Source organism: Chiloscyllium punctatum, chromosome 37 (genome assembly GCF_047496795.1).
Source record: "Chiloscyllium punctatum isolate Juve2018m chromosome 37, sChiPun1.3, whole genome shotgun sequence".
NCBI classification, from domain to species: Eukaryota; Metazoa; Chordata; class Chondrichthyes; order Orectolobiformes; family Hemiscylliidae; genus Chiloscyllium; species Chiloscyllium punctatum.
In genome coordinates, this window is record NC_092775.1 from 15,559,524 (window position 1) to 15,579,315 (window position 19,792).

Genomic DNA, 19,792 nt, shown 5'->3' on the forward strand with positions numbered 1-19,792 from the left:
CACTTTTAATATTCAATTATCTTTTACAAATTAACTCCGAAGTTTATATACACAGACTCTGCCATCTTGTTTCACTAAACTACCATTTGTAAATATACAGCAGATAAAAATGGCACTAGGAGGAGTTGTAGGTCGCCCACACCACTTTCCTCTGAATAGAAGAAATTTTTACTGAACTGTACATGAAATATGACTATTCTGGAAAATCATGGTTTTGGCAAGTATGCAATTCATAAATACAATGGTGCCCCTTGGATGTCAAGCAGTTGATGGTCAAAAGATTAATATTTCATAAAGCATACAAACAGTAAAGATAATTCTGTATTGGCCAAATAGCAAAAGTTGTGTTTGAACTAAAAACTTCATGTGCCCAATTTGAGGATTTATATAGGGTTTTGTTTTTAGTTCTTTCACAGGATGTAGGCGTTATTGGCAAGACCTGCATTTGTTTCCCACTGCTGATGGGGTGTATTGAATGGAATGGTATCAACTACACGCAATAGTACATTCAGTCACTCAATCAACTCCTTCATTCAGCAGCAACCCATGTGTTCTTACCCAACCAGTGATCTCTATTTTGAAGGAGTTTTGGCCACTTTCGGCTCAGTATCAAACTTCTTAAACAGGAATTGCTTTGCGCGGAGTGGAGAAAATACAGAACCCACTTCCACCAGGATGAAGGTGCACCCTTCTCTATCTTATGAAAAATAAATAATCACCAAACCATTTGGGATTTGTGGCTATGGACAAACCATATGTTTCACCCCAAAAACTGCAGGTGTTCAGTGCAAACACCACACTACAATGGGACAACTAAAATTTCTTACTCCTGTAGAAATGCAAATTATCCCTTAAATTTGATCACATTTCAAAAATTACCTTTTTTGAGGTGTCTATTGCATCTTGTTGTAAAGCCACAGTAGCTAGGTGGAACACATGCTAATGACCTCCAGCAGTTCTATGATACCTTGTCTTACAGGGCTTTCTTCATGTGTGAATCTATTCAGTGAATATTGGCAGACCACTGACCTGTGGAGGATTCTAAGTCCAGTGTACTGAGCACAGAGCCCTGGGCAGAATAAGACTAGTGTTCCCCTTTCCCTGCACCCACTTGGAGCCACGCTCAACTACTGTACCAACTGAGGGAAGGCCAGACCTGGCTATTTTAAGCTTCACACACATGGGCTCAGAAACTGTAAAATCAACATTTAGTTTGCCAGATCATAGGTAAGTGATTTTTTTTGTAACAAAAACAACAAACTCAAGCGGTATTTCCTTCCCCACCTCCAGAGTGCAGATATTACACCAACACCAATCTCCCTATTCAGTAACTGTAGACACTCATGTGCTGCTGCACCTTCCCTACCAGCTCTAGAAGGTTGAAGTTTCTGATGGGGCAGGAGGTTTAAGTGTGAGCAATTCTCTTTGGTGAAACGTGAAGATCACCACACTCTCAGTCAGGGTAAGCACAAGCCCAGCTTTAGTGTTCCCTTCTGCAGCTTGAGCCAGTTGCAGTTTCAGGAGTGACTCTGATGCACCCAAGAAAGCTGAATATCAGCTGCTCAATTGGCCGTATAGTGCCAGCAAAGGATTGCAGGGAAGTAATTAGAAAACGAACCTGCGGACCTGACCACCACCGGCATGGGTCACCCTAGTCAACTGAAAATATTAATGCAACAATTGAAGCGCACTTTGTTGAAATCCAATGAATCCACGTGAAGAAATGGACAGTGTGGTTACACTGCGATATCCCAAACGTGGACAGCACCATATTCAGTGGGATGTACACAGCCACACTCAACTGGTTCCAATAATCATCCATGCATTGAGGTGGAACAGTCAGCAATATAGTGGAAGGGGCTGGGAACCTCCAGTGGCACTACTGTAGGACGCTGCTGAAGGTGGCAATGCAGTGGGTGAGCCTGGATGGCATTTGGCACAGTGGATCAAGAGATCAAACCTAGCGCAGGAGAGATCGAAATCGAGCTCTCGTGGTGATAATGTGGAGTGACCGCAGGCCCATGGCTAAAGGAGGACTGTAATTAGCAACTTTTAACTTAATTTTTTATTTATACTGACAAGAAATTTAACGTTGAACTTGACTTCTTTATTTTTCTATTCTCTACCAAAGACTTTGTACCTGGACACCTGTACCTAAGATAGCACCGTAAAGTTTTCACTGTACTCCTATACTTTAGTACATGTGACAATAAAACCTACTTCTTCTTGATACAGAGAAAATATATTATCTATTTTCTGCACGAGGGTCACTGCACAATGGCACAGTGAAGGGATTTTATTGGAAGACATATTGGTGGGAGTGAACAGTAACACATATGGGAAGCCTTAGTAACACAGGAAGTAGATTATGCCATTCAGCCACTTGCCTCAAATGTCACCTTCCCATGCTACCTCTGTATCCCTCAGTAGCACAGGAGAGTGACACTTGTTTATAGCACAAATGTAATTAGTCTCCAAAGATCTACTGGTTTCTGTCTTGAACCCGTTTCAACAGCTGAACTTCCACAGCCCTGTAGGGTAGAGCATTTCAAACATTCTCCACCCCTGGAGTGAAGAAATTCCTCTTTGTCTCACTTTTTAATGATCTACCCCATTATCCTGTTGCACACAGAGAACTGCTTGATTGCCTTAACCTTTGGAATTATGGCAAAGCAAGGGTATCAGCCAACTGAGTACTAACCTGGTTAGAAGATGACAAATTGCAGCAATATTTAATGTAACAAGTTACTTCTCACAACCATTATCCAGTATCATCCAAATCAAAAAAGTGGATGGACATTAGGGAAGACAAAGTTGAATCCCAAATCAAATTGCAAGTAGCTCGATGTTCTGGATGTAGGTTTGCTTGCTAAGCTTTCAGATGTTTCATCACCATACTGGGTAACATCATCAGTGAGCCTCCGGATGAAGCGTTGGTGGCATGGCTTGCTTTCTATTTATGTGTTTAGGTTTCCTTGGGTTGGTGATGCCAATTCCTGTGGTGACATCATTTCCTGTTCTTTTTCTCAGGGGTGGTAAATGGGATCCAAGTCAATGTGCTTGTTGACAGAGTTCCAGTTGGAATGCCATGCTTCTAGGAACTCCCATGCATGTCTCTTTTTGGCTTGCCCTAGGATGGATGTGTTGTCCCAGTCGAAGTGGTGTCCTTCCTCATCTATATGTAAGGATACTAGTGAGAGCAGGTCATGTCTTTTTGTGGCTAGTTGATATTCATGCATTCCTGATGGCTAGCTTTCTGCCTATTTGTCCACATTGACGTGGATCCTCACCCCCTGAGAAAAAGAACAGGAAATAACACCACAGGAAATGATGTCACTAACCCAAGAGAACCTAAACACAAATAGGAAGTGGGCCATGCCACCAGTGCTTCATCCAGAGGCTCACTGATGCTACCTAGTATGGTGACGAAACATCTAAAAACGAACCTTCCAGCTCAATGAACAAACCTACATCCAGAATCTCAACCTGAGCTACAATCTTCTCAAAACTTGCAGGCTCAATGTTGTTAGTTATCCTATAGCTTCACACGGGATAGGTAGCAATGAAAGAACTACCCTAATGGGGAACAGTGATAAGTAGTAAAAACTAGAGGGAGGGGGATTAAAAACAAAAGTCAGTTCAGAAGTACAATAATACCAATGCTAAATGATGTCTTGGTATGGTTGGATCGTGATACTGTACATACCCCTCCAGCTGGTACATTAACACCCTTCGAAGAGGCATATCAAACTACTCAGTTGCATCACCACCTTCTCGGGCAACACATGGCAGTCTTGCCAATGATTACCACAGCACAAGAATGAATTGGAAATAGAGGCTCATGATCACATTCCTCGGGTAACTGGATATAGCCTGAGAAACAGCCTGAGAAACAGCCTCACGGGTTTGCCTGAGAAACCCACATTTTAGACTACACAAAATAATAAATGCTAAATATTGAAAAACCACAGGCAGAGCAATGTTAACAGCACATGCACAATGGAAGTGATCAGAACATTAAACAGGGAATGAAATAGAAAATAGCTCAGAGAGCCCCTCCTCCTTTTCCTTAATATCTTGTTTGACTTATTGTTCAGGGTGTACAAGTCCTGGACTAGGACAAAGTCACACCCTTCCTTGGTCAACACAATGTAACAAGACACCTAGTGTCAGGCCTTGTTAATACATTCACAATTATCATTGAAAATTCCCCACTTTCATCTTCATTCTCATTTAATGTCTAATCTAAAACAGGTGTTTTAATTATAAGTAACGGTTTGGGAACGTTACCAAGCCTGACAGAAACAAGATGAATATATATATCGAGCAGATGCTGAATCATTCCTTCAGACACACAACAGCAACTCCACTGATTAGAAATTCTGTTTTCTGACAGCTAGGCTCCACAACTCCTTCAAGGCCAGTGATATCATCAACTTACAACTGTCCAGACAAAATACATAAACCTCCACCCCTCTCCTGCCTGTTTTCATTAAAAAAAAACTAATTTTGAAAAAAGTGGTGGAAGCTGGTACAACATTTAAAAGGCATTTGGATAGGTATATGAATAGGAAGGGTTTAGCAGGATATGGGCCAAGTGCTGGCAAATGGGACTAGATTACATCAGGATATCCGGTTGGCGTGGATGAGTTGGACCAAAGAGTCTGTTTCCGTGCTGTACGTCTCTAGGACTCTTGGCTGGCCTCCCATTGTGTGTTCTCCATAAGCTGCAGCTCATCATGATATCTGCCTACCACTCTGCTGACCTGTTCTGGCATTATTGAATTCCTCCAAACACAATCAATCAATCAATTTAAAATGTCCCTCGGGGCCTTTCCCCTTCTCCGCCTCAGTAATGATCTGCAGCTCCCATACCCCTGAGAAGTCTGCTTTACTCCAATTGTACCTTCTCACACTGAACTTACCCCAAACTTAATCTGCCTTTGGCAGCCTGGACCTCAAAACCGGCATTTTCTTCCCTTGCAACCCCCTTGAAAGTCTCCTTGTGACTCATGTCAATTGCATCTTGATCATATCTGCGAAGTGTCTTGGAATATTTTTATGTTAAAAGGTACTATACAAATGCAAAGTGTTATTCTTTTCTCTGATATATATGACTTCTATGGTACCAAGAAAACAGACACTAGATAGCAGTCAGCTCATTGTACACCAGCGAGTCAATGAAGAGCTGTGCAGACATACCCAACGTCTTGCCATAATATATCAAGTAGTTACCCAAACACGATAAAAGTAGTCAGGGGTGGGGGTGGGGTTCCTGCCTCTGCCACCCTTTTGGACATTTAGTTTCAGACTCTTAATACTGTTTTGACAAAAAAGGATGATTCCTCATCTTCATGAAAATTTGTCCACCAAAATCAAGTGAAATCAATTAGCTGGTTTTTGATTCTTGTACAAATAAATATACTTTCCCTATCTAATCCATCTAGCCCCTTCATAATTTTATACTTCTCAAAACAAAACCATATCCCAACTGTTCTTTATCCCCCCACAACCACCACCCTCTACTCTTGGGGAAACACCCCAGCATATTCAATCATTCCTTATAGCTAGAGATTCCCAATCCTACTAATGTCTTCACCTTCTCCAGGGCAATAACATCTTTGTTTTAATACAGTGACCAGAACTGTCCAGCGTATTCAAGCTCCAGTCAAACTAGGATCTTATACAGTTCGAACACTTCCTGTCTCTCACATTCTATGCCTCAGTGAATTGAGAAAAGCATGTCAAATCCTTTTTAACAATCTTATTGCCCTGTTCTGACATCTAATAATGTCCTAGCCCTTCCCCCCATTCCTCCATACATCTTAGATCCTCCCATTTATTGTGTAGGCCCTTGCCTCACAGCACCTTCAGAAATACACAAACTCTATTCTCGCACAGAATTAATTCTTCTTCTTCCAACTGACCACACTGTATTAATCTTCCTGGAATCTAAAGCTTTCTTCCACATGGTCAATTTTTATACCACCTGTAAACTCCCTTATCATGTTCCCCACAATGGGGTCTAAGTCATGAATACAGATTACAAAAGGTGAGAGGGTGAGTATGAAGCCTTGTGGAATCTACTTTCAAGCAAACATAACCATAACCTTATCCTACATTAAGCCAACGTTGGATCCAGTCTCCCTTGAAGCCCAAAGGGTTTTCCTTTTTTGACCTAGCTTTCAGCTAGCAATCCCACAGGTAGCTTGTGCGCTCTGGTAAATCCATATGATTTTATTATTCCAGTCCGAACTTGGGTAATCAATAGCTAATGGGACATGGCCACTAAGCCTGATCCTGTTCTCACTGTATAGACACACACGTACAGTGGGTGCTGGAGACAGGAACAAGGAGAAAGATGGCTCATTCATCCTCCTCCATTCTTTACACTCAGAAAAGCTGGAATAATTACACTAGCTCCATTAAACATTTCACCACATTGATCAAAGCCAGCGATCAAATCTGGAGTCTGTCTTTAGCTACTTCCATCTGAGGAGCTGCCTAAAACATGTTTTCACAATAAAGGGAACAGACAGAACCAAAAAGGACATTAATATTGATTTTTAACAGCGTCTGCAAAGGATTCCAATAATGACTTTGAAACCACAGGAGTTTGTAGAGTTGAATATACAAGCGACATGGGATATGTACAAGAGATGGATTCTTTATCATGCTCTTAGACTTAGTAATAAAGACAGTGAGGTCATTGGTATTGACCGTGCCAGAAATGGCAGCCAACCAGAAAGTAATTTGGTTTATCCTTCTATACAGCAACTATGAAAATCTCTTACAGCAAGTTGCCCAGTTCAGGAAACTCAGGCACAAAATTCAGACTTTTGTTTTTGAGAGTATCTAAAAAATCCACACTCATATTTCAACCAAATCAAAATGTTTCCTGTGTAAGAGGCATAACTTAGGGCCAGAAATCAATGAGAGTGCTTGTCATGTTGAACCTTCACCTTTTCATCACACCTGCATATCTTTTTCTGCAAATATCAATACCTGACAGAACTAGTTGCAAAGTATCGTTGTTCCAATTGTAACCAGAGTAAGGTGCTTCAACTGATTTTTTTAAAAAAAAGTGAATCTTTTAGTGGGAAAGATTCATCCATATTGATCATTCAACAAAACCAGGTTTAATTAAAAAGCAGATGACATTGGGAAGTTAAATGTCAAGTTCAGACTCAGTCTCTGAGATTTGCCAACGTTATTACAATTTGCCCTGTAACTAAGCATTCATTGAGTGTGGGGGAAATTGACTAAATTCTTCTTTCAGATTCTTCAGCACAGAATTAGAATCTAAGTCATGCAAATATACAAATTAATAGGCCATTCAGCCCATCGAGTCAGCACTGAAGCTGATCAGATTACGCCTCAACTCCATCTCGCTCGTACCCCTCTGAGTCTCTGTGAGAGCATTACAACACAGTACAGACCTTCGGCCCTCGATGTTGCACCAACCTCTGCAACTAATCTGAAGCCCATCTCACCTACATTATTACATTATCATCCATATGTTTATCCAGTGGCCATTTAAATGCCCTTAAAGTTGTTAAGTCTATTACTATTGCAGGCAGGGCATTCCACACCCCCAATACTCTGAGAAAAGAAACCACCTCTGACATCTGTCCTATATCTATCACCCCTCGTTTTACAGTGATGTTCCCTCATGCTAGTCATCACCATCTGAGGAATACTTCAGTCTTAAAAATATTCACGGACTGTTTCTCTACTGCTGTCTATGGAAGAAATTTCCAAAAGACCAACATCCTCATTAAAAAAATTCTCATCTCCATCTTAAAATGACAGACACACAGTCTCAGAGTTGTAACCTCTCCAACAAGGACAAAACACCTTTTCAGTGTCAACCTATTGAGTTCACTGAGTACTGTATAAGATCACCTTGCATCTTAACTCAAATGGATCACAGGCCCAAGGTGTCCAGCCTTTACTCAGATGATAACATTAAGTATTTTCAAAGCTGAAAGATTTCTAGCGAGTAAGGAAATCAAAGGGTATAGGGGAAAAAGGCAGGAAAGTGGATGAGGATTACCAGATCAGTTGTGATTTCACTGAATGGCTACTTCTGCTCCTACGTCTTATGGTCTATTCCTTAACCCCAACTGAGTCAATCTTTTACGAAGTGCTTCTAATGCCATTATGCCTATCTTTAAATAAAACGTAAGCAAAACTGCACACAGCACTCCACATGTATCCTTACTGTACAATTGGAACAGAACATCTCTACAGTTACTGTTTATTGCAAGGGGAATGATACATAACACATTCCATTGCCTTCTAAATCATTTGCCATACCTTTCCTTTAATTACTTCATGGGATTTGAGCATCATTAGCCAGGCCAGCATTTGATGCCAGCCATAATTGCCCTGTGTACTAACATTTTGCAATTCACATATCCAGACAACCTGATCTCACTTTACTGTATACATCAGCGATCTCTTCCCATTTAAATGAAATGCTGCTTTTTTTAATGCTCCCTGCCATGGTGGAGAATTTCATATTTTTCTACAATATGGCACATTTGGCAAATTTGTGCCGACTTGCTTGACTTATCTGCTGACCCCTTTGGGATCTCCTTATATTCTCTTCACAACTTAAACAACCATACATTTGGTCCGGTCAACCAAATCACCCTCAAATTATCAATTTATTTTCCCCACTCTGTCACAGAGTGAAAACAAGACTTTAAAGAAAAAGCTCCAGGTATGATTAATATTTGGCCCACATTGATAGCTGCCTATTCAATTGTACTTTTATACTGTTTACTATTGTCCTCGTGTCTCTCAGATGTCGACATTCGTAATACTAAAGGTCAGAACTTCATTTATACTTTGATAATCTGTCTTTCAAAAAGCTAAAATAATTTGTTGATAAATCCAACTGTTATTGTATCATAATAGATCATCTACAGATTAACATTAAAAAGCTCATGTTATCATGGAAGTGATTTAAAATCCATGCTGGATCTTTCCCCAGTTAGGGAATCACTTCCCAATTCCAATTAGTACCTGCTGATTTCTTGGATTATCCATGGGGATAGATCCAGCATAAAGTGGATCTCATCACTACTGCTCATAAAGATTGGTGAATTTGAACAAACTAAAACTGAGGTCATGCTGCAGTTGTATAAGACTCTGGTGCGGCCGCATCTGGAATATTGTGTGCAGTTTTGGTCGCCATACTATAGGAAGGATGTGGAGGCACTGGAACGGGTGCAGAGGAAGTTTACCAGGATGTTGCCTGGTATGGTAGGAAAATCCTATGAGGAAAGGCTGAGGCACTTGGGGTTGTTTTCATTGGAGAAAAGAAGGTTTAGGGGTGATTTGATAGAGGTGTACAAGATGATTAGGGGGTTAGATAGGGTTGACAGTGAGAACCTTTTTCCACGTATGGAGTCAGCTATTACAAGGGGGCATAGTTTTAAATTAAGGGGGGGTAGATATAGGACTGATGTTAGGGGTAGGTTCTTCACTCAGCGAGTCGTAAGTTCATGGAATGCCCTGCCAGTAGCAGTAGTGGACTCTCCCTCTTTATGGGTATTTAAGCGGGCATTGGATAGGTATATGGAGGATAGTGGGTTAGTGTAGGTTAGGTGGGCTTTGATCGGCGCAACATCGAGGGCTGAAGGGCCTGTACTGCGCTGTATTCTTCTATGTTCTATGTTCTATCCCAAGGCACTTCCTGAGAGAGTCAATGAAAGTTTTACAATGATTAATTCAAGGAAGAATCAGAGCAGGTGACCAAGAAGGAAAAAAAACAGACACAGAGAGATTTAAGGAGGGAAACTTTGGATCTTAAGGCTCTGGCAACAGAATACATGCCACTAAAAAAGGTGAAGAGTTTAAGGCAGGGATGCTCAAGTGGCCAGAATGTAATGGGCTTGGATATCATGGAAGACTGTATAGCTGGAGATTACTCAGTGCAAGGGATGGCCATGAAGGCATTTGAAAACATTGATGAGAATTAACTGGTGTTGATGTAGGTCAGCCAGACGGGGCTGACTGGTAAATGGGACATGGTGAGAGTTAACAACTGGCCAGCATTTTAGATGACCTCAATTTTACAGAAGCTAGAATGTGGGAGGCCAGCCGGCTGAGAATCGGAATAATTGAGTCTGATTCAAAAGGCATGGAGGAGAGCTTCAGCAGCACAATAAGTGAGAATGGAGGAGTCAGACGATATTACGAAGGTGAAAGTAGGCAGTGTTAGTAATAGCTGGATGTGGTCGGAAGCTCAACTGTGCCCACAATACGAAAAAATCTGGCTATTGGAACATGCTTAGCTCATCAAGGCAGAGCACGTGGTACTGAATTAAAACTTACTTCTTTGCTTTCCAAGGCATAAAACCACGTTAGCAACTTTGAGCATTGACAGTGTACAGTGTACAGTGTACAATCAACATTCTGCTTTTATCATCCCTCAAGGGTTTACAGCTGTTTGCCAGTTGCTACCCACTTATCACGTTATACAAATCCACATGCAACCCTCATCAAGTGACAATTCTCCTGGTTGAGTCTGCATAGTGAATGCCAAAAGACCATTATTTCCAGAGAGAAGCTATCTTCACAGCTGAGCTCAATTGTACATTCCCACATCCACATTTTTCACCATGACTCCCTGGATACTAATGCGATTGAACCTGTCAGATTCTACCCTCAATCCTGCTGTTACACCACTGGCAACCTTTGACGGCAGCTGATCTCAAAATCTAATTGATTTAGTAACTTTTTCTATTAACTCATGGAATGAGGGTATCACTGGCTAGACCAGCATTCATTGCCCATCCCTTGTTGTCCAGAGGACAGTTAAGAGTCAACCACATTATTGTAGGTCTGGAGTCACATGTAGGCCAGACCTGGTAAAGGATGGCATTTTTCTCTCATTAACTAACCAGATAGAGCTTTCACCCACAATCAATCAATGGTTTCACGGTCATCATTAGACTTTTAATTCCAGAATTTTACTGATTTGAAATTCCATCTGCCATGGTGGGATTTGAAACTGGGTCCCCAGAACATTCCCTCGGACTCTGGATTAACAATATAATTATGAATTCACTCACTTCCAATGAGAAGAGCTCAACCAATTCAATACTGATAGAATAACCCTCTTTATGACCTAATATCTAAAACGGGTCTCAGATTTTTAAAATAAAAGATATTGCTGTGTTGTGCAATGGACATCTGTTGGTGAGCTTAATATGTTTGAAATGTATACAAGTTATGGGCAATTGTATCTAAAACACAGATAGACAACAAAAAAAGGAAATAATTAACTGAAAAGTCTCAAAACACAGAGTGCACATAAAAAGGAAAACCCAAGTTAACATTGCAAACATGCAGCTTTTCAAAGGAACTGACATTTCAATTCTATTCCTCGGCAGGAATCATTTACCATGGGCTAATCTGGAATTAATTTAATCCACACTGAGAATTCTATATAGATGCTACAAAAAGGAAAACAAGGTTTTATCCATTGGAATTAATACAATGAAGGTAGAGAGCAGGTTGTGGTTTAAAGCCGTACAAAGTGACAGGCCCACGGAAGAAGCTTGAGGGGCTGGATGCCACCATACAATCAGGTCAGGAATCCAAGGTAGTTACAGTTAGTTAGGATAGTGAGGGTGGGGTTTGGTATGCTTTACTTTATTGGTCAGAGTATTGAGTACCGGAGTTGGGAGGTCATGTTGTGGCTGTACAGGACATTGATTAGGCCATTGCTGGAACATTGGTGCAATTCTGGTTTCCTTCCTATCGCAAAGATGTTGTGAAACTTGAAAGGGTTCAGAAAAGATTTACAAGGATGTTGCCAGGGTTGGAGGATTTGAGCTATAGGGAGAGGTTGCATAGGCTAGGGCTGTTTTTCCTGGAGCGTCAGATGCTGAGGGGTGACCTTATAGACGTTTATAAAATCATGAGGAGCATGCATAGGATAAATAGACAAAGTCTTTTCCCTGGGGTCGGGGAGTCCAGAACTAGAGGGCATATGTTTAGGGTGAAAGATATAAAAGAGACAGGGTAACTTTTTCACGCAGAGGGTGGTAAGTGTATGGAATGAGCTGCCAGAGGAAGTGGTGGAGGCTGGTACAATTGCAACATTTCAAAGGCATTTGGATGGGTGTATGAATAGGAAGGATTTGGAGGGATATGGGCCAGGTGCTAGCAGGTGAGACTAGATTGGGTTGGGATGTCTGGTTGGCACAGATGTGTTGGGCTGAAGGGTCTGTTTCCATGCTGTACATTTCTATGGCTCTGACCAATAAAGGAAAGCATGCTAAATGTCTTGTTCACTATCCTATCTACCTGTGACTCTACTTTCAAGGAGCTATGAACCTGCACTCCAAGGTCTCTTTGTTCAGCAACAGTCCCTAGGACCTTACCATTAAGTGTATAAGTCCTGCTAAGATTTGCTTTCCCAAAATGCAACACCTTGCACCTACCTAAATTAAACTCCAACTGCCACTCCTCAGCCCATTGGCCCATCTGATCAAGATCCCATTGTACTCTGAGGTAACCTTCTTCACTGTCCACTATACCTCTAATTTTGGTGTCATCTGCAAACTTACCAACTATACCTCTTATGTTCACATTCTAATCCCTTTGTTCTGGTAATGCCACTGTAGTCCTACCAGACCCAAGAGTGAGAGAGTGTGTGAGAATGTATATGCTGGAGGGGGAGGAGGGGGAGGAGGGGGAGGAGGGACGGAGGGAGGGGAGGAGGGACGGAGGGAGGGGAGGAGGGACGGAGGGAGGGGAGGGGGGACGGGGGGAGGGGGAATGGGATGGGAGAGAAGAAAGAAAGATATGGTGGAGGTGTATTAGTGGTGGTTTAACCTGAAGGTCACCATTTCTCGGCTGAGTGGAATGGTCAAGGAGGAGTGTTGTTCACGGTAACCTCAGCCAGTGAGGGAATTGAATCACTCTATATCACAAACCAGTCATTCAGCCAACTGAGCTAACCAACCAGTTTTGCTCTGGATTCTCCCAGAGGAAATGGCATCAATGCACCTACTTTATTTGGGTTATCATTCTAAACACCTCAACTAGATTGCCTTTTAACCCTGTAAATTCAAGTGAATGCAACCAGGTTTCTGCAACTCAGCAAGAGCACTGTGCTGGGGTTGTGTGACTTGGAACACCGTTGAAGTCCCACAGTGGGAGTCAATGTGTGCAGAAGCTCCTACTCGGATTATCTCTAACCCCAATTAAAAAAATACAGAAGCATGAAAATAGCAATAAAACCAAGTGCTGGAGAAAGTCATCAGGTCTGACAGCCTCTGTAGAGAGAGAGAGAACCAATTCCAAGGAACATGAACTCTGTGTTTTTCTCTCTCTCGCCACAGATGCTGCCAGACCTGTTGAGTTTCTCCAGCACTAGAGTGGTTGCATTTCCACCCGCACTAATTGGCTTCTGTTTCAGTAAAGCCTTGTAACGGGGCCAGGACGGACGGGACACCTCCCAGACCTGCAGGTGGGTCTCTCGTCAAGAGAATGAACACTGCAGCATTTTTTAAAAAAATACACCCTAAGGCTGTTCCCCCAAACTTTTCTGAACAGGCATTACCCTTCTAAATATTGGGGGAGGAGGGAAGACAGACTTTCTGAGTCCCATTAAAAATAATGCATAAAACTTTTGTCCCCCAAATCCTAATCCTCCCCCTCCCCCCCCCCGACTTGGAACAGCCAAAAAAGGTCGTTACTTACTTTCTCCTTCCACTTTCTCGGCTCCCCGGTTCCAGATGATCTGACGGGTCTCCAACTTTACCTGCAGCGTCCTTCTCTCGGGCCGCTGGGACTTCTTGGAGTAGAAAACGGTCATGACAGTGCCCACCTCCAAACTGCGGCAGAGTTCGGCGATCTGGGGTTCACTCGGCACCCCGTGCTGGGGATTCAGCAACCCGTTGTGGAATAGCCCTCCTGCAGCAACAGCCATGTTCGCTCTGTGTGTGTGTGTGCGAGCGAGAGAGAGAAAAAAAACCCCAACAAATTGCAAGAGAGAATATAAAGATAAACCCAAATGGAAAAGGAAACGCAAAAAGCAAAATCAAAACCCCTTTGTTAAACCAAAAGAGAGGGGAGCCCAGCAGCTGCAATGCAATTTTAGGGTCAGTTACTGAGAGAGAGAGAGAATATCAGACGCTTCTATTGTCCTGCTCCACGCGATTCACTGTGGGGCTGAGAAACATTCACAAAAACCCTCCAGGGCTCGTTAGAAACTTTCCTGCCGTCATGGAGAGAGTGTGCCCTTTAAACCTTCCCTGCCTATTCCACCTCCTTCCTCGCCGTGTTTCGCTTCTTCCGCTGCAGTTATCGATCTCAAAGATTTCTCTGCAACAGTCTTGTGTATTTCTGTAGATATCGAGATTTTTTTTTTGTCGACGGTCCGGAAGTAAGGCTTCTTGTGAGGATTTCACATAACCCAACCGGGGTGGGGGGGGGTCCTGAATATCTCCAAATGTATACACACAGGACACTCGCAATTAATTCCTCTTTCCCCGAGGTTCCTTAGAGCTTTTTTTTTACTGCTCTGCCGCTCGCATCCTGGCAGTCTGTGAACACACACACAGCATCCAGCTGGCGAAATGCTATACTACTCACCCTTCCCCCAGCTTCCCTGAGCCATAACCCCACCTCCAAAACAAAACCACTGCCGCACTTCAGATCCTACTGTCTGCAGCGCTAGTTTTCCAGGTCTCAAAACGCTAACACGAAGGAGGGGGGTGGAATTTTCTTTCTCTCTCTCTCTCTCTCTCTCTCCTCCCAGACCCCTCCATTATTTCTCAGATAGTGTGATGTACCAAAGTCACCACAGTATTCCCTCAGGCAAGTCCAAGACCGGTCTAAGGGAGTGGAAACATTTTTGTTTGAAAAAATGATGCTAACAGCAGTGATGAATAAGAACTGCGGCTGCTGGAAATACAAAACAAAGTACAAGGTTGCTGGAGAAACTCAGCAGGTCTTGCAGCATCTGTGGAAATTTAAACAAAAATTTAAACAGCTTTCGGGTCCAGTGACCCGACTTGAGAGAGGAGTTGGTTGAGAGGACTATACATGATTTTTTAAAAATGCAATAGTTTTATCTAGGCAAAAATGATATAGGTAAAAGTGAGGACTGCAGATGTTGGAGATCAGAGTCTAGATTAGAGTGGTGCTGGAAAAGCACAGCAGGTCAGGCGGCATTTAAGGAGTGGATGATCAACGTTTTGGGCAAAAGCCCTTCATCAGGAATGAACATTCCCGCTGTGCTTTTCCAGCGCCACTCTAATCCAAAATCCTAATATAATCAGGAAATAGGACCACAATGGTTTTGAGGAGGAGAAAGTGAGGATTGCAGATGCTGGAGATCAGAGTCTAGATTAGAGCGGTGCTGGAAAAGCTCAGCCAGTCAGGCAGCATCCAGAGTCGATATTTCAAGCATAAGCTCTTCAAGGACCACCTTCCAATAGTGAGCATGAGGTAGAAGAACAAATAGGTAAACAGATTATGAATAGATATAGAGGCAATAGGGTAATGGTGATGGGAGATTTTCATTTTCCCAACATTGACTGGGATACATTTAGTGTCAGAGGTCTGGATGGAGTAGAATTTGTACGAAGCATCCATGAGAGTTATCTAGAGCAGTATGTCACTAGTCCGACGAGGAAAGGGGCCGTATTGGACCTGGTTGTAGGGAATGAGCCAGGACAGGTGGTAGAAGTTGCGGTGGGGGATTTCTTTGGGAACAGTGACCACAATTCTGTAAGTTTTAGAATACTCGTAGATAAAGAAGACAGGAGAGTGCTAAACTGGGCCAAGGCCAATCATATCAAAATTAGGCAGAAGCTGGGAAATGTGGATTGGACACAGCTATTTGAAGGGAAGTCCACATTTGAGATGTGGGAGGCTTTCAAAGATAGTGCATGATAGGCATGTCCCGTTGAAGACAAAGGATCGGAAGGACACGATTCAAGAACCGTGGATAACAGGAGAAATTGTACGACGAGCCAAGAGGAAATGGGAAGTGTACATAAGGTCTAGGCAGCTAAGAACAGAATGCGCCCTGGAGGAATATCGGAAGAATAGGACAAGTCTTAAACGAGGAATCAAGCGGGCTAAAAAGGGGTCATGAAATAGCTTTAGCAAGCAGAATTAAGGAAAATCCCAAAGCATTTTATTCTTATATAAGAGGCAAGAGGGTAACTAGAGAAAAGATTGGTCCGCTAAAAGATAATAAAGAAAGGCTATGTGCTGAGCCTGAGAGAATGGGTGAGATTCTCAATGATTACTTTGCATCACTGTTCACGGAGGAGAGGAACATGATGAATATTGAGATTAGAGATAGAAGTTTGATTAGTCTGGATCACGTTGGCATAAGTAGAGAAGATGTGTTGGGTATGCTAGAGGTTATTAAGGTGGACAAATCCCCAGGACCAGATGGGATCTATCCCAGGTTGCTGAGAGAGGCGAGACAGGAAATAGCTGGAGCCCTGACCAATATCTTTGTGGCATCCTTAAGTACAGGTGAGGTGCCAGAGGACTGGAAGGTTGCTCATGTTGTCTCCCTGTACAAGAAGGGTAGTAGGGATATTCTGGGTAACTACAGACCAGGAAGCCTGCCGTCGGTGGTGGGGAAGTTGCTGGAGATGGTACTGAGAGATAGGGTCTATTTATATTTAGAAAATAATGAGCTTATCAGTGATAGGCAACATGGTTTTGTGCTGGGGAGATCGTGCCTTACCAACTTTATTGAGTTCTTAGAGGAAGTGACCAAGTTGTTAGATGAAGGAAGGACTGTTGATGTCATACACATGGACTTTAGTAAGGCGTTTGATAAGGTTCCCCACTGTAGACTAATGGAGAAAGTGAAGTCACCTGGTGTGCAGGGTGTTCTAGCTAGGTGGATAAAGAACTGGTTGAGCAACAGGAGACAGAGTAGTAGTTGAAGGGAGTTCCTCAAAATGGAGAAAGGTGACCAGTGGTGTTCCATAGGGGTTAGTATTGGGTCCACTGTTGTTTGTAATATACATAAATGATCTAGAAGAGGGCACTGTTGGTATGATCAGCAAGTTTGCAGATGACACAAAGATTGGTGGAGTAGCAGAAATGTGTTGCTGGAAAAGTGCAGCAGGTCAGGCAGCATCAAAGGAGAAGGAGAATCGACGTTTCGGGCATAAGCCCTTCTTCAGGCTTATGCCTGAAACGTCGATTCTCCTTCTCCTTTGATGCTGCCTGACCTGCTGCGCTTTTCCAGCAACACATTTTTCAGCTCTGATCCCCAGAATCTGCAGTCTTCACTTTCTCCTGGAGTAGCAGAAAGCATAGAATACAGGAGGACATAGATAGACTGGAGAGTTGAGCGGAAAAGTGGCAGATGGCTTTCAATCCAGACAAATGTGAGGTGATGCACTTAGGCAAGTCTAATTCTAGAGCGAATTATACAATGAATGGAAGAGCCTTGGGAAAAGTTGATGGACAGAGAGATCTGGGAGTGCAGGTTGCTGCACAGGTGGATAGAGTGGTCAAGAAGGCATATAGTATGCTTGCCTTCATTGGATGGGGTACCGAGTATAAGAGCTGGCAAGTCATGTTAAAATTGTACAAGCCATTGGTTTGGCCGCATTTGGAATACTGTGCACAGATCTGGTTTCCACATTACCAAAAGGATGTGGACACTTTGGAGAGGGTGCAGAGAAGGTTTATGAGGATATTGCCTGGTATGGAAGGTGCTAGCTATGAAGAGAGGTTGAGTAGGTTAGGTTTATTTTCATTAGAAAAAAGGAGATTGAGGGGGGACCTGATTGAGGTTTACAAAATCATGAAGGGTATAGACACAGTGGATAGAGACAAGCTTTTTCTGAGGGTGAAGGAATCAATAACGAGAGATCATGCTTTCAAGGTGAGAAGTGGAAAGCTTAAGGGGGATACACGCGGCAAGTACTTCACACAGAGGGTGGTGGGCGTTTGGGATGTGTTGCCAGCAGAGGTGGTAGAGGCAGACACAATAGATTCATTTAAGATGCGTCTGGACAGATGCACGAGTAGGTGGAGAGCACAGGGATACAAATGCTTTTCTAACGCAGTATGTAGATTGTCCAACCAGAGGGGAGGCCATATTGGATTTGGTACTCGGTAACGAACCGGGACAAGTGGTGGGCTTGTTAGTGGGTGAACATTTTGGTGATGGCGACCACAATTCTGTGACTTTCACCTTGGTTATGGAGAGAGATAGGTGCGCACAACAAGGAAGTTTCTACAATTGGGGGAAGGGAAATTACGATGCTGTAAGACAGGATTTGAGGAGCATACGTTGGGAGCATAGGCTGTCAGGGAAGGATGTGGTGGAAATGTGGGACTTTTTCAAGGAGCAGATACGACGTGTCCTTGATATGTATGTACCGATCAGGCAGGAAAGAAATGGTCGTGTGAGGGAGCCTTGGTTGACGAGGGAGGTTGAATGTCAAGTAAAGAGGAAGAAGGAGGCTTACATAAGGTTGAGGAAACAAGGTTCAGACAGAGCAGTGGAGGGATACAGGATAGCCAGAAGGGACCTGAAGAAAGGGATTAGGAGAGCTAAGAGAGGGCATGAAAAATCCCTGGCGGATAGGATCAAGGATAACCCCAAGGCATTCTATGCGTATGTGAGAAACCTGAGAATGACGAGAACGAGGGTAGGTCCGATCAAGGACAGTGGTGGGAGACTGTGTATTGAGTCGGAAGAGATAGGAGAGGTCTTGAACAAGTACTTCTCTTCAGTATTTACGAACGAGAGGGACTGTATTGTTGAAGAGGAGAGTGTGAAACGGACTGATAAGCTAGAAGAGATATCTGTTAGGAAGGAAGATGTGTTGGACATTTTGAACAACTTGAGGATAGACAAGTCCCCCGGGCCTGACGGGATATATCCTAGGATTATGTGGGAAGCAAGAGAGGAAATTGCAGTACCGTTGGCAATGATCTTCTCGTCTTCACTGGCAACGGGGGTGGTACCAGGGGACTGGAGAGTAGCGAATGTTGTGCCCCTGTTCAAAAAAGGGAATAGGGATAACCCCGGGAATTACAGGCCAGTTAGTCTTACTTCCGTGGTAGGCAAAGTAATGGAAAGGGTACTGAGGGATAGGATTTACGAGTATCTGGAACGGCACTGCTTGATTAGGGACAGCCAGCACGGATTTGTGAAGGGTAGGTCTTGCCTTACAAGTCTTATTGAATTCTTCGAGGAGGTGACCAAGCATGTGGATGAGGGTAGAGCAGTGGATGTAGTGTACATGGATTTTAGTAAGGCATTTGATAAGGTTCCCCATGGTAGGCTTATGCGGAAAGTCAGGAGGCATGGGATAGAGGGAAATTTGGCCAATTGGATAGAAAACTGGCTAACCGGTCGAAGTCAGAGAGTGGTAGTAGATGGTAAATATTCAGCATGGAGTCCAGTTACAAGTGGAGTTCCGCAGGGATCAGTTCTGGGTCCTCTGCTGTTTGTAATTTTTATTAATGACTTAGATGAGGGAGTCGAAGGGTGGGTCAGTAAATTTGCAGATGATACAAAGATAGGTGGAGTTGTGGACAGTGAGGAGGGCTGTTGTCGGCTGCAGAGGGACTTAGATATGATGCAGAGCTGGGCTGAGGAGTGGCAGATGGAGTTCAACCCTGCCAAGTGTGAAGTTGTCCATTTTGGAAGAACAAATAAGAATGCGGAATACAGGGTTAATGGTAGGGTTCTTGGTCAGGTGGAGGAACAGAGGGATCTTGGGGTCTATGTACATAGATCTTTGAAGGTTGCCACTCAGGTGGA

General features: G+C 43.2%; 1 protein-coding gene across 1 annotated transcript in view; it reads right to left on the reverse strand.

Annotated features, from left to right (window-relative positions):
* Positions 1 to 14,603, reverse strand: part of plcg1 (phospholipase C, gamma 1) — a 168,418-nt gene extending 153,815 nt beyond the window's left edge. Inside the window, exon 1 of the mRNA XM_072556339.1 lies at positions 13,729 to 14,603. Within this exon, the coding sequence (XP_072412440.1) occupies positions 13,729 to 13,957 (229 nt within the window). The 5' untranslated portion in view covers positions 13,958 to 14,603. The remainder of the gene's footprint in view (positions 1 to 13,728) is intronic.
* Positions 14,604 to 19,792: the final 5,189 nt, after the last annotated feature.